The 16137-nt window shown below is 41.1% G+C and overlaps 1 protein-coding gene across 1 annotated transcript in view; it reads left to right on the top strand.

The window, feature by feature from the left end:
- The window catches only part of SEC23A (SEC23 homolog A, COPII coat complex component), a 55923-nt gene extending 42054 nt beyond the window's left edge, over positions 1-13869 (top strand). The window contains exons 17-20 of the mRNA XM_006268337.4: positions 808-894; positions 1608-1763; positions 3266-3331; positions 12370-13869. Of these exons, the coding sequence (XP_006268399.1) occupies positions 808-894; positions 1608-1763; positions 3266-3331; positions 12370-12459 (399 nt within the window). The 3' untranslated portion in view covers positions 12460-13869. The remainder of the gene's footprint in view (positions 1-807; positions 895-1607; positions 1764-3265; positions 3332-12369) is intronic.
- Positions 13870-16137: the final 2268 nt, after the last annotated feature.

The following is a 16137-nucleotide window of genomic DNA, read 5'->3' as shown; positions in this document are numbered from 1 at the left end:
CTTCTTGTTAGTTTTATCTGATTGACTGTTACAGAAAAGAAGATCACTTTTATCACTTTATTATCACAACATACAGAAACTTTAGTTTAGTTATGGATCAAGGTCCTATTATACAAGGTGTTATACAGATGCAAATCAAAAATTGATATCTGTAAACACCCCAGCATTTACAGCCTCAGTATGAAACAAGGTAGGCATGGATACAGGGAGATGAGAGAATACAAACAAACAAGGCGGTATGGTCAGCACGATAGGCAGAGTTCATGGGTGACCATGATCCTATAGCTGAAACTGGTGTTTCTAGAGACAGGAGGAGAAGCGAGGGAGAGGAAGGGGTATAAATGTGGGGTTAGGAATGATGGCAGAAGAGAGGGGGAGAATGTGGGAAGGGGTGACATGAGTGAAGGCTGGCACCGGGGAAATAATAGCAGAGGTGAGATGGGACAGGAATATGCAGAAGTGGGATTGGGATTTGTGCTGGAGAGAGAGGGTGAATTGAGGAAGAACAAAGGATCAGATAGGAATTTTAGATTGTGAACGTAAAAAGGAAGGGGAAATCAGAGTAAGGACAAGAAGGATGCATACTCTGATGCAGAACAGGTGTGTGGTGAGAGCCATGGGCAAACACTGATGGGCAAGATAACTTTCCCTTCTACCCTCAGACCTCCTCTGCCATCATTTCAAAATTGCACAGTGAAAGCGATTGCAGCAAGTATCCTGTTTCTGAGCTACAGTTTTATGGGCTTTTAACATATCTGAGCGTACTCTTTTGCCATATTCAACTGAGGCACTTATTCTTTGTTTCAGCCTGTTCTTCTTGATAGCAGCAGCATTTTGGCAGATCGCATTCTTCTTATGGACACCTTTTTCCAAATCCTTATCTATCATGGAGAGGTAAGATCCAGTCATTTTAAGTAAACTTCTTGCTTTTTGTAGGAATGTTCTGTTACTAGTTCAGGCCCGTACTTTCTAAACACTTTCTTGAATGCATGGCTTCATGTGTATACATTATTGAACTTGATTGGACTACTTGCAGGTATACGATTAAATGCATATATGTACAGGATCATGGCCATAGTTTTATACAGTGGCATGTGGCATTACCTGCTATTTCCATTGAAAATCCTTGTAAGTTGGGGTTCATTTGTTTTAATATCCACTGAGTTAATGGTTGATCTAGATGACTTTAACATTTAAAAAAATATAGATAAACTTCTGCGTAGAGCAACATAATTTTTTTTGCAGTTTGGGATACATTTTTACACTTAATATTTATTTCTGCTGTGCTATGGGGTGAGTATGAGAGATGCTTGGAGACAAGATTGGTCTCTGACCTCCAAAATTTCTCACTTAGCGAAGCGAAGGTTGACTAACAGAGATGGGGAATGGGTCTGAGCAGTACAAGGACTATGGTACCAAAAGATTTATATTATCTGCTTTCATTACTTATACATCTTGTTAGATCTTGTGCTTAGAGATATTTCTTCAATAAGTTAATATATTGGCATGAACCAGTCTGGCAGGAGGAAAGGAGTTGTGATATAAAGTTTCAGTAATGAACATCCTGCTGATGAGTGATGACTTTATTCTGCATTTTGTTTCTTTAGACCATAGCTCAGTGGCGAAAGTCAGGCTACCAGGACATGCCAGAATATGAAAACTTCCGTCATCTGTTGCAAGCTCCAGTAGATGATGCCCAGGAAATTCTCCATTCCAGGTTCCCAATGCCCCGGTACATTGATACAGAGCATGGAGGCAGTCAGGTACAGTAAGCTGTATTGTTAATCAGAAGAAATAATGTGTCAGCAATGTGCAAATAATCCTGTAAGCTTTTGTTTCATTATAAAAACATATTTTACAAGATGTTGAAATTATGACTGAACAGCTGGGAGTATGACAGAACTAAATCCAAAAGTAGCCAATGCTTATTGCTAATTTCACTTTTGCCATCACCATGTTTAGAGCCCCATAGTCCAGATCTGGGCCAGGGGTCGATGTGAATTTGACACCTTTGGGTTCATATTTCAATCATACAAAGAGCACTAATTTAAACTGACTTAAGCTTCCCTATTACCCATACAAGACCATCCTGCTCTCAGTTTTTTGACTGTATGAATTTACGTTGTTGTGTATAGCACATGGGCACATGTTGGCACTTCATTAAGGTTAATTTCATTGTTACTCAGAGAGCTTTACCCTGAAATTAAGAACATTGAGAAAATTAAGAACATAGAATAGGGGTAGGCAACCTTTTCCAGCCTCAGGCTAGAATGACCCGTCTTGACCCACAGGTGGACAGGCACCAGGACTCTGCCGCCGCCACCACCACCACTTGTTCCCTCAGTGTTCCCTGGGAGAGTGCCTACAGGAGTGCCCCCCCACTTCCAAATGCCACTAAAGCCCTGTGTCCACAGGCTGGATTCAAAGACACTGCAGACTGTAGGGACATTTTTACATGTGCTCTGGGAGGCTTGCAGGGGCGCTTTAATTAGTGAGTCGCATTAATTAAAAGCTCCCAAGTGTCACATGTATCACATGAACAGCAAGTATCACGTGTATCACAAGAACGAGCTTTAGTTCAAAGCACCCCGCTGCCATTTTTCAGCATAGGGATGCTGATGCATGTGACGTTAGAGTTTGCTGGAGCACGTTAATTTTTGCTCTCCAGCAGATTTGATTAATGGAATCTGCTCTGATGCACTGGATTTCCAGCGCATTGGAGCAGGCTTCTTGCACATATATAGGAGCCCTAGGTTCCTGCCCCTGGGCTAGAAGGATTAACTGCTCATTGCATGTGTTGAGCAGTTTTCAGTTGCTAAACAAATCCATTATATGTTGCTTAGTCTGTACTGCAGATCCTTGGAGCCTCAGTTATGGTCTAGCTTCCTTTGGGCTGTACAAAAGTAGGTAAAAAAGGGTGGGCCAATGCACCAAAGAGCTTAACCAGATACCAATTAATTTTGTTGGTATTGACACTTTTTAACTAATATTTTTCATGTTTTATTCGACTAGTTTTGCATAATTTTATATATCCCACTTATTTGAAAAGTTGTCAATATTCGTTTGTTGTAGTTTATAAAATCCAGGCACGTTAACATTTTCTTTTATTTTTGGATGCCTTTCTACCTCCTCTTGCAAAAAAAAAAATCTAAAGTGACAGATGCATGTTGTTGGATTTCAGGTAATTGAGGTAGTTTTCTGGGAATTTAGAAATTTTGTTATTCTAGTTGAATGATTTTTTTCCCATTGTTTTATGTCTTTCAAGGCCCGCTTTCTGCTTTCTAAAGTCAATCCTTCTCAGACTCATAACAACATGTATGCCTGGGGACAGGTAAGTCTTTAAGACATTAGGTTAAGCTTATTTGATCGGTGAATATTCTTGAAGGAATATTTCTTTATGTCCAGAGCTTTCCAGCTTCAGAAACAACATGAAACATTGTTCTGTATAGAGAACATAATTTCAAGCATTAAGACAACATGAGAAAAACATACAGTATTCCTCCATACTGCACAAAGGTAGTAAGATTATAAAGACAAGGTTCCTGATTACTACTTTATCCCTCCTAAAAATAGTTCAATTTGCTTGTAAACTTCTTTTGGGCTTGAGCTGAAATATCCTTCTAAGTCAAGTGCTTTCTTCGCATTCCTTACAGTGAGAAGAAAGCTGATTTGGGGACATTTAATCCCTGTGCAAAGACATTTTTATACTATATCCAGAAAATCAGTCTTAGTAATATAGCTTAGGAATTGTATAGAATGTGGGCTGCTCCCTCAGGTCAAATTTTTGAAAATATCTGTCAGCTAATAGATTCTGAGGTTGAGCTTTAACAAGGGCTGGGGAGTGCATCACTGTCCTGTCTCCAGAAGGCAAGCTAATTTAAATGTACAGGAGTTCAGGAATTAGGGATGCCTGCAGCAATTTATTTTCCTGACTCTGCTGCAGCTATGGCTAGTGTGCACCCCCCTCATCTGTTCTTGACTAGCTTTGAATGTAATACACAAAAATAAATATAGCTGTGGTAAATGTGAGCTCAAGGGCAATTTCTTAAAGTAGTGTACTCATTTTGGGTATATATACACACGTATTGGGGTCTAGATAGCAGATGTGTTGCCAAGTAATTTGATGGAAGGTTTATTCGGCTTAAAGCATTAAAAGATAGAGCTGATCAGAAATTCTTTGACAAAATGTTGATTTGTTGAAACTTTTCACATAAATTTGTCATTTTTAACTTTCATCAATTTTCTGGCCAAATCCAAAGAGACCCATTGTGGAATAGCAAATTGTAGTCACTTGACATATGGAAGACCCAGGTTCAAGTCTCTGGTCTGAACTAAGCATTATACTTTAACCCTGGGTCTCTTCCTGCCCCTTCCTCCTCCCAAATAGTGTCAAAAGGTCTTGAGTTTATCGTAATGTATGGAATGGACACATTTTTTAAATTTAAATTTTTCATGGGAAATTTTCATGAAATGCTGCCCCAAATTTATAATGGAAATAGGGGGAAAAAAAGAAACAATATAAAAACTAAATAGTATTTTATGCTAGGCAAGGTAGATTCTTCTGTGATCTAGCAAAGGAGAGACAAGCTTCCGTAATGCTGAAAAGGACTCTGTTGCAAAGTAAATGTAGAATTATGTTTCTACATGATTGGCATATGATTGTGTGCTCTATGTCTGGTGCTCAACCTTCTGGCTTTGTGGATCACATGAATGGCATGGGGCCAGTTTGGGCTGGATCCAATGAACAGGCTCAGTCCATGGACCGGATCCAGTATGGGGTGCAGGGATGTGCAGGGACAGTCTGTAGGTGTAACCCTGTGTGCTGGCCAGGCTTCAGGTACCAGATCTGGCTTCAGTGCAGGCTTGGCTGCCAGTGGAATCCAGCACACGGGGCTGTGTCTTTAGGCCTCTGGATCTCCCCATGAGTAAATGTGGCGATGGGGGAGTAGTGGCAGGATTAATGGATGCAGCTTCCTCACCTGTGGTAAGTAACATTGCCATCAGTGCCCATGCCCAGTTTCTGGACCTGTGAGAAGCCCCATGGCTGAATGGCCCTTCTCTTATGTAAACTTCTGCAAGATCAATTTTTGGTAACTTGTGTACACTCTCAAGTACAAGTGGTCTACTTCTAGGTCATTCAGTGATATACGCCATGTTTGCAATTTTCAAATAAATTTTAAACTGAATTTCATAGTTTCATAGTAGCTAGGGTCAGGAGGGACCTGAACAGATCATCTAGCCTGACCCCCTGCCACAGGCAGGAATGAATGGTGGTTTCACAAGACCCCAGACAGGTGATCATCCAACCTCCTCTTGAATTTGCCCAAGGTAGGGGCGAGGACCACCTCCATGGGAAGTTGGTTCCAGATTTTGGCCATCCTAACTGTAAAATATTGCCTTCTGATCTCTATAACCTAAATCTAGTCTCCATCAGCTTATTACCATTGTTCCTTGTCATCCCAGGTGGTGCTGGGGAGAAAAGAGCTCTGCCTATTTGCTGTTGATACCCTTGATGAGCTTGTAGGCAGCCACCAGGTCCCCCCTCAGCCTCCTCTTGCTGAGGCTGAACAGGTTCAGGTCCTTCAGTCTCTCCTTGTAGGGCCTGTCCTACCCTCTCACCAAGCGGGTGGCCCTCCTCTGAACTCTCTCCAGGCTGGCCACTTCCCTTTTGAAGTGCGGCGCCTAGTACTGGACGCAGTACTCCAACTGTGGCCTGACCAAAGTCGCATAGAGGGGGAGTATCACCTCTCTGGACCAGCTTGAGATGCACCTTTGGATGTACGACAAGGTATGGCTGGCCTTGCTGGTTGCAGTCTGGCATTGGCGGCTCATGTTCATCTTGGAGTGAATAATGACTCCAAGATCCCTTTCCACCTCTGTGCTTTCAAGAAGGGAACTCCCAGCCTGTATGTATGCTGTGGATTCCTTCTTCCAAGGTGCAGCACCCTGCATTTGTTTACCTTGAACCCCATCCTATTCTCGTCTGCCCACTTTTGTAGTCTGTCTAAATCTAGTTGCAGCCTCTCTCTCCCTTCAAGTGTGTCCACCTCGCCCCACATCTTAGTGTCCACCCCCTCGTCCAAGTCGCTGATGAAGATGTTAAACAGTGCGGGCCCGACGACCGAGCCCTGGGGTACCCCACTGCTCACATCTCGCCAGGTTGAGTACAACCCGTCCACCACTACTCTCTGGGTGCGCCCCATCAGCCAATTTTTTACCCATCCAACTGTGCAGGCATCAATGCCGCAGTCACTTAATTTGTTGATGAGGATGGGGTGAGAGACAGTGTCAAAGGCCTTCTTAAAGTCTAGAAAGACTATGTCCACAGTGACACCATCATCCAAGGATTTAGTTACTTGGTCGTAAAAGGCAATCAGGTTGGTCTGGCAGGACCTGCCTTTGGTGAACCCATGCTGATTGCCCCTGAGCATGATCTCCCCTGCAGGCCACCCACAGATGTGCTCGTTGATGATTCTCTCCAAGAGCTTCCCGAGCACCGAGGTGAGGCTTACAGGCCTATAATTACTTGGGTCCTCCTTCCTCCCCTTCTTAAAAACAGGGACCACATTAGCCGGTTTCCAATCCCCTCGTACCTGGCCAGATGACCACGAATGCTCATAGAGCCAGGCCAAGGGCTCTGTGATGACCCCTGCCAGCTCCCTCAACACCCTTGGGTGAAGGGCATCTGGACCTGCAGATTTAAAAATGTCTAGCCCTTCCAGAAGATCCCTAACTACATCTGCACTGACTGAAAGCTTGATAGAGCTATCCCCAAGATTGTCCCTCCCTCTGGTAGGTGGGATATCTTGGTCCCTGTTCAGGAAAACAGAGGCAAAGAAACTGTTAAAAATATCAGCTTTCTTGTCTGGTGTGGCCACCAGATTACTGTTTGTGTCTTGCAGGGGCCCTACATTGCCTGGTGCCCTCTTCTTGCTCCCAGTGTACTTGAAAAAGGACTTTTTGTTGTCCTTAATCCTGGATGCTAGCCTGAGTCCCATCTCTGCCTTGGCCTTCCTAATAGCCCTCCTATACTCCCAGGCCAAGGAGCAGTAATCCTCCTTGGTGATAGTTCCTCCCTTCCACTGGTTGTATGCCCCCCTTTTAGTCCTCAGGCATTGCTGAATGCCCTTGCTGAGCCAAGGGGGTTTCTGAGCACTCTTACCCCCCCTTGCTTCTCTCAGGGACTGTTATCCTTTGGGCCTGGAGGATCTCCCCTTTAAGGCGATTTATTTTGCTCCTGATCTTTTCCTGCACTGGTTGGGTTATTTTATATTGTCTGTCCGACCCACAAGTTGATTACAATCACTAGTAAAATTTGTTGCTCCAGATTTGACCTGAAGAGGGCAGTAGTACACCACCAAAGCTGTGTTTCAGGAAGTGATGATTTCATCAAGATGATAATTCATGTAGTTTACTCTTTAATATGATACTATAAGTAAAGGTTTTTCAGACTTCAACATATATCTGCAAATATGCCAGGTACGGACATTACACTTCTACCAGTATAAGTGATCGGAAACTAGTCTGTACCCACAACAGAACAGAAGTTTGGCATACGTAGACTGGTTTAAAAATGGTGGAACCTGGTCTAAGATTTGCCCCCCGCCCCAACAAAGGGCGAATGTGTATTTTGTTTGCTACTGATCTAAACTATGTCTTTTCCTAGCCATAGTGTATTTTAAAAGTTATTAGAACATAAAAATCTTAACATGTCACTGTAGTGTTCCTTATATTGCTTTGAAGGTATATTTTCAAGTTGAAGTACTGAAATAACGTACACTGAACTTGGACACAAGATAACAAGCTACCTGTGTATATCACTGCTTTCAGTTTCATTCTTCCCTTTTGTGGTGACTGGGGTTTTTATGGTTGAAGTCTTGACCAGTGCCCAACATTCAGTGGTCATCTCTTTCTGTGTTTTATGCCCTGTAGTACTAGATTTTAAATGAACACAACAGTAAAGCTTCATGTTGTCTATACAAAAACAGCCATTTTTCATGTACTTCTCAGACTCCTATATGAAACCTTGCTAGTTTTCATTTTGATAGACTCCAGAATTTTCAACAGCAAAATGCTGGCTTTGATCTTTACTTGAACTATTCATAGTTTCCTATATTCTCTATAACGGTTTTGTAACTACATAGTGGAAGGTTTATTGGATGATGTGCTCTCCTCCAGTGTATAAGTTGTGGAATCCTCCCTCAGTCGCACATGAGCACTTCCCATGATGATGTGACATCATACTTTGTCTTAAAATTGCAAATTTACTGGACAACATGCTTAGCAATAGATAGTTCCAGAATGTTTTGATAACATTAAGGGTGCATCCTGATGAGCGCACATGTGCACAGGCATGTGTTTCTCCCTGGGCGTGTGCATTCCAATGTGCAGCAAAGCGACCTGGCTGGGATAGGGAAGGCAGGGGTCAGCACCTAATGCTGGTGCCAGCAACCTTACCTGGTGTCCTGGGGGCCTCCTGGGACAGCAGCAGTGCCGAGCTGACCACCCGGAGCCTGGCCAGCAGCCAGAATCTCCCTTTCTGGTGGCTCACACTGTTGCCACATGCACCATGACACTTTTTTCAGTGGTGGGTTGTTTTTGTTTTGTTTTGTTTTTGACTCTGGGATCTCCCTTGCCGCACTGCTAATTTGCAGCACAGCAAATGGATGCATGTGCACTGCATATGGTTTGCTGTGTCTCAAACTGCTTTGAGACACTGCAAACCACACGTGCGTACTTGTTAGGATGCATCCTAAGAGTAAACCACATAAATTGATCAGTGGACTTCCATAGGGATTAGTCCTTGCGCCTGTGTTGTTTCATTCATAACTTCTTGGGCACCTCCTCAAGAAAATTCATATATGCTGATGACATAGCTGATTGCCTGAGGTGTGGTATCATGCAGATCCAACAGAGTTCCATTAAATGCACATAGAGGGCATTCAGAGATGATGTGATTCAAAGTTTGAAAAGGGGGCCATGGTCACAGTTCACAACAGCCCTTGTTATTCAATAATCTTGTTTCTCCAGAGCAGAAATACTTGCATCTGATCTGAATACTTTAGATACCTACTATAAACAATACCTCTGCCTAAATTCTGGGAAAATGGAAGTATCTGCATTTCACTTGAATAATAAACATGCTAATTATCAACCCATGGTTGTTTTCAGAAATCAGCTTCTATGTTATAACAGTACTCTTAAATATTTAGGAATCAACCTAGATAGAACACTGTCCTATAAAAATCACTTAGCCATGACAGCAGCTAAGTTAATAACCTGTAATAATTTGCTTCAGAAACTTGCTGGGACTTCTTGGGGACCTGATGCTGATGCACTGAGAACAACAGCCTTAGCACTGGTCTACTCTTTGGCAGATTACTGTGCCCCAATCTGCTTAAACAGTGCTTACACTGATAAGGTTGACATACAACTTGACTAAGTAATATGAATCATCACAGGAACAATCTGATCCACTCCTCTTCAGTGGCTCCCTATTCTTAATAACATACATCCTCCCCCATTAAGGAAAATTGCCTTAACTAAATTATGGACTAAAAAAAATAACCCGTAGCTGCCTATACATGAAGGTCTCTTAAACCCTCTGCGTCCAAGATTGAGATCTAGACATCCCACTTGGAGAACAGCAGTTCTTCGTGAGCAAGACTCATTTAACATCCAAGGTGCCTAGATGCAAGAATGACTCAATTCACCCCCTAATACAGAAATTATTATTACAAGTCCTACTGTTAGATCAGCTGGCTTTGATCTCCCTGGACATCTTTGGTCTTCTCTAAACCAAATCAGGACAGGACACAGCAGATATGAATTTCTGATACATTGACAGGGCTGGACTAGTTCACTAAACTGCAGCTGTGGCCCTCTTTTCAAACTTTGAATCACATCATCTCTGAATGCCCTCTACGTGCATTTAATGGAACTCTGTTGGATCTGCATGATACCACACCTGAGGCAATCAGCTGGCTGAAAAATTTGGACATAAAATTGTGAATAAGTTTCTCCTTGTTTTGTGATCGCTGTATTATCATACAATAAATAAAAATTTCCCATGAGGCCAAGTTTATGGGACTTGGTTATTTATAATCCTGTTGTTTCTTATACAAACAGAGGAGAGTTCAGGCCATCTCACTAGTGCTCACCAGTGAGCAAGGCTAGAGCCAGAATACTATTATTTTCACCCTGATACCAACAGTTGTAGAGGCAGTATTGCTCAATGTATTGACTGTGGTGGGGTTTTAGCCAGGAAATCTTGGTCACTAATCCTTGGCTCTGCTGTTCCCCAGTTTGTGGTTTTTGGTCAGTTAAAAAAGTTCTACTGATTTTTTGAGTTCCCTACACCAGGGGTTGTCAACCGGGGGTATGCCCTAGGGGTACTTTGAAAGATCGCAGGGGATACGTGGGGACAGAGTGCTACCACCCCACACTACTGCACAGGAGCCAGGCTGGGGCAGGGTGAGAGCAGGGCTGTACAGATGCTGCGCTATCACCACTCTGCTGCTCAGCACGCTCCCTGCCCCCGCTCAGTGTCTGGCTGCTTGCCACACCTCTGGGGGGGTACACTTACTAAAAAGGGGGCTGCCAGGGGTACACTTCTTAAAAAAAGGTTGAAAACCCCTGCCCTGGGGGTACAGACAGGCAGGCAGGCGGGGACAGAGCGCCGCCATGCACCATCCCGTGCTGCTGCTCCATGTCTGGCCGCCAGGGGTACACTGATCCAAAAACGGTTGAAAACCCCTGCCCTGTGCCTGTGTCTTGATCTTGAGAGGTTGTGTGAGTGCTCACAGCGACTGCTGGTTTCATTTGAAGTGGTGGATGCTCTCACAGTTTCTAAAAATAAGACTCTAAAATGCTAAATTGGGCATACAAAGATAGGCACCCAAAATTAATGATCACTTTTAGAAATATCTCTGTTCTGTCCCCTTGCTCCCTTTCCCCCCATCATCCTTTTATTATTCCTACTACTAATATTATTGCTATGATTAGGAGTCCTAGTAGTCCTGGTTTAGGACCCCATTGTGTTTAGGTGCTGTTCAAATTCTGAAAAGATCACCCCTGCACCAGTCTAAATATAAAACAACTGAGGTACACAAGGAGAACATGAGACCATATTGGTCAGTATGGTTGGTAGTGGTATCAGCATTCTGGGTGGCTACCATTGTTAAATTTTTGCCAGATATCAATGCAAAGGAGAGTTTTATGGAGGCATTTGAGGCAGATATCTACAGGGAGTTCCTCTACTTATCTGTAAAATGGCAGTAAGGGCAATGATCTGCTTTATAAACATTCCTGGGAGGGTTGGTTGGTTAATTAATGTTTATGAAGCTGCCAAGTCTGTTGTTATTTCTTCACAGGTTTTGACTCTATCAGGAAAATTGAGTAGTCTACAGATCTTTTTCCCCAGATACTGGGTTTGTGGCTCCGTGCTGGGTAGATTTAATACAAGAACAAATTTTGCATGTTTAAAAAAAATAGCTGTTGTGGTAAAATGGCTCAAAACAATCTTTTGGTTCCTTGTCTTCTCTATAAAACCCCATTCTATCCTTCACACAATGTACTTTCAAGCAAAAATGCCTCTGTTAATACTCCAGATACTCAAATTCATCCTCTTAAAATTTAACTTTTGCCATGAGAACTTCTTATGGATCTTATTGAAACTCTGTAGGCTGTTCCTTCAGGTCAAAGAGGTAAAAAAAAGGGGGGCGGACCACATTTTTTTTGGATCCCTGATTGTTCAGTATATGACTTTTAGATGTCTTTTCTGCAGTCATTAGAATTGGTACAGAATTTCAGGTAACAACTGATCTAGCAACTTTTGAAGTCGTGGAAAGCCTCTCAGAGACTTCACTGAGCCATTTGGATCAGGTTCTTAGTGGGTTATTATTTTTTATTTCCCAGTTGATATTTTGATAGTTAGTTTGGCAGTAGTAGTAACTTGCACTTCTCTGGTTCTCTATTTGCCTTGTTGCACTAAGATAGAAACAATAAGTGAATATGGTATGAAAGATGTTGTTTGTTCCCTTTTTAAATTTAATATTCAACATTTGGCAATTAAAACACCCCCAAACTCCAGACTTCCAAAATATATAAAATTATCTCTCAACACTGGGAATTGTTGCAGAATACATTAAAATTTAAAGGACAGTAGCTTCGGTTTTTGCCTGAATGTATGCAAATATATGACAATGTATGCAAATTTTATAATCTACTGTTCTTTTGACAGTATATTTTGTCAATTATATGCTTGTAAAATCCTTCTAAAATATTAAACTATTAATAAATTGTTTTATTAGGCTTGATGAATATATGTTATAATATAATAAATCTTAACATTTTTCCTTTGTCTTGTAGGAGTCCGGAGCACCTATTCTTACAGATGATGTCAGCCTGCAGGTCTTCATGGATCATCTGAAGAAACTTGCTGTCTCTAGTGCTGCCTGAAATTCTGCAACATACTAAAGACATTGACAAGCTGAAGCCATATTTAATTTTTAGTTTTTATTTACCCTTTTCATTGCGTCTGCAAACAGAATGCTCTGATATGCATAAGCTGCCTAACTAGATTCAAAATGGTGTTGTTTTCAAGTTAGAGTATTTGTTATCAGCAAATGTCTTAATGCAAATTGCAGTTTCTAAAAATGACATATAGGAGGTTAAATTGGAATATAATCAGAGGAAAAAGAACAAAATCTTTTTGGTTACTATGATATTATAATTATTTTAGACCATTAATGATAACTCTCTCTCTGTATTTTTTTTAAAATGGTCGTGTGTATGATTCTGCCTTGCACTACAAAGACGTTAAACATTACAAAGGAAATCTATAATGGCACTAGCACTCGTTTGCCTGGTGCCTAGTTCTGTTTACTCATTTTTAACAGAGAGGAAACAAAAGCAGCAGCAAAAAGCATATGGAATAATATAAACTCATTGTTTTGATTTTGTCCACAGAGCATTTCTTTTCTGCAATAGTCAGTCATATGTTCATGTGTAGTCATTCTTTAGAAAAAATATTTTCTTTCAAGTATTCAAATACCAATGATTTTTGGTTACAAATTATTGTATCTGATTTTTGTTTAAATAGTTTGAATACAGTTGACTAATTTTAAATAAGCTCTTGTCCAAAGCTCCAAAGCTTAAAGCTTAGAATCCACACATTATATCTTTTACAAAAAACATACTTATTAGTAGTATCAAGCACTACCGTATATAAACAAAATTCAAAGCAGAGGACAAAAATAAATATCTGATACTTTTTAAGCTCGGTTAAAGAAAAAGCCTACACTATAGATGTGAAGTGACTGGAAATGTAGTCTTGACTTGTTTCAGCAAGTACATAATTTTTTCTAAAATATTCAGATTATTTTTTTATTATAGCCTTATATTATACTAATTCATGACACTACACATACTTTCTTGCTTCTGCTTCCTTTTGGTTATATAAACCCAGTAGGCTGCAATTCTTGTTGAAACAGTATTATATAGTATATGCTGTGATTGTAATAAATTTGATATCCAGTTTTTGCTTGATTTTTCTTGTAAATGAAGATGCATACACATTTACTGTTTTAAAGTTTACATATGGAACAGATGTTTACATTGTTAATACTATTTTGACAGATAATAGACAAGTAGATATGTGAATTGTGGTGATGGATAAGAACAGTTTGTGCAGTGACTGAAGGAAGAGAAAAAATTTTGACATAGAAATCCAATCATAAGCTCCTGAGATAGGTATGAATTTTCTCTTGTTTGTAAATTCTGCATTACTTGATGAAATCAGTTGTTCTGTTTCATTCTGTAATTTTCTTTTATCTAAAGGAGATACAAATAAAGTATACATTTCTCTCACTTTTGTAGTTAAGCATTGGTTCAGTAGATGTACAGTTGATAAAGGGGGTGTAAAACTAAAAATGTTGATTATGAATGTCAAAATGACTTTATTTTTGGATATACGGTTGTATAAGGCATCTAACTTCTTGCCTCTTATTTTCTGGATCATCACAGCTACAACATAACTTGATAAAACTGGTTGCAACAGAAACTTGGGTTTTCCAGTAATCAAAATTTTCTCAAAAGTAGCTGATTTCTGCAGAAAATTTTGATATATTAAACTTAAAATCAAGTGCCTGAGACCTACAAGATTAAGATAGTGATGTAACAGAATTTGAGTTGTAGTGTGGTTACTTCATGTTCATTCTACTTTTACCTGCACCCCTGCTGGAGCCACACAGCTGATAGCTGTACCCACACTGTTGCTGCTTACCCCAGGCTCCATTCCTGCCCTCCAGCTATGGTGTAAGTGTAGCTCTCAGCTGGACGGTAGTTGTGCCGGTGTCAGGGAGCTGGAAGCTGCTTCCATGCTGCTGCTGCTTCTCTCTTCCCCCTTCTCCACCCCTATTCAACCTGACCACTGTGCAGTTCTGTTCCAGCCAGAAGCTGTACTCATGCTACACTCTGAAGGAAGGGAGAGGGAGGAAGGTGGGAGAAGGAAGCAATGGAGGCATGCACACAGCTTTCAGCTCCCTGGCCCCAGTGCTTTCCCCCATCAGCTGGAAACTGTGCCTATACTGCAGCCTTTGGGGGGTGGGTGGAGAGAATTTGTAGTGGCATAGGTATAGCTTCCAGCTCCCAGCCAAGGCACAGCTCTTCAGTTCTTAGCCCCAGTGCAGGGACAGGCACAGGCAAAGTGTGTAGCTCCACAGGCCAGATCCAGTGACTCTGTGGATTATACATTACCCACCCTGATGTAGACTGAAAACCCTGTGATAGGACAGACTATGTGTTGATAAACTTTTTATGACCCAACGTGGTCTTACACTTCCCATGTGAAACAAATGCCTTCAGTCTTGACATACAGTCAAGTTGTAGAAAGAAACAATTGCCTCCCAGCTGAAAAGGCAGCTGGATGCTTCAAGGACAAAGACATCATCTTTAAGATTCAATGGACAGTCATAGTACATCATTAAGGAAGTAACTGATGTCTACCAGTAGCTATTAACCACCAGTAGATAGTAACTATTACTAGGTATTACTGATAGTAACTATCTGTGCCAGTAGATAATAACTAGTATCACATTTTTGGCATACCACATGAACCTTTTGCAGGGGAAGAGCAGGGAAGGCAGAATGAAGAACAAAAGATTTATTTCAGTTATGGCTACATAGAACAGGGGCAGAGCCTAATCTTCAGCTCACTCACCCTCCCTTTTCTGCTCAGGTGAAAAGCTACAGTTTTAACCCTTTCACAGCGGAATTGTCTGCAGCTCTTGACTGAAGACTAGCTTGTGACATGACTGATAATTAAGACTTGGGGACATTCCAGAATGTACGTTGTAAAGGAGGGGATAAAACCTGAGATAATTAACTATCTACCCCTACTGTGGTTGGGGCTGTGAACAAAGTATCTTTATATTAGAAGGTACCTCATTGTGCTTTAATATCATTGACTTGAAGTTTCCACAGAAACTTAAAGGACATTTTCCAGCTGCTGTGGGAAGTAAGCTATTTATTATGAGCATGTACTGGTCAATATTTAAAATCAATAATATGTTCCAGGGCTGCACTAAAGGAGAAAATGACTTAAGAATGATAAATTGCTGGCTATTTGTTGTCTTTGTTAGCTTCAGGATTACCTTGGCTTTTTTTTTTTGGTAAAAAGGTTTTTCTGAGGTGTTCAACCTGTGGACAAATAATGGCCCTCTCACCAGGCTTAGTACACTTAACTCTGCCTGGAGGTTTTGGAGTGACTTTTTGTTATATTTGACATTTAAAATAATATGTACCCTGAACTTTTTGTAAACCTCTTCATAGGTCAGATACACATCTGAAGCATTATTCTATCTCAGGGAGGTAGTGGTGGTGCGGGGTGGGGGGAGGTTGTTGAGCTCAGAGGCAGTGAGAACAAGTTGATGCTTTGCTGTGATCATGGTAATGGATAAAGTTCTGAAGCGAAGTGATGTCGGAATCTCAGAATGAAACAAGTGTATAATAAAAACTGTTCCATAGGGAAACTGAGTGCTTTTGCCCTCAGTGCTCATGTATGATGTTTGAATATTGTCCAGCTGTCAATCTGTTTTAGTTTGGATGTACATATTGTGAAAGCTGGTGCTACTGATA

The sequence above is a fragment of the Alligator mississippiensis genome, chromosome 2 (assembly GCF_030867095.1).
Source record: "Alligator mississippiensis isolate rAllMis1 chromosome 2, rAllMis1, whole genome shotgun sequence".
NCBI classification, from domain to species: domain Eukaryota; kingdom Metazoa; phylum Chordata; order Crocodylia; family Alligatoridae; genus Alligator; species Alligator mississippiensis.
This window is presented reverse-complemented; position numbering and strand designations above follow the sequence as displayed.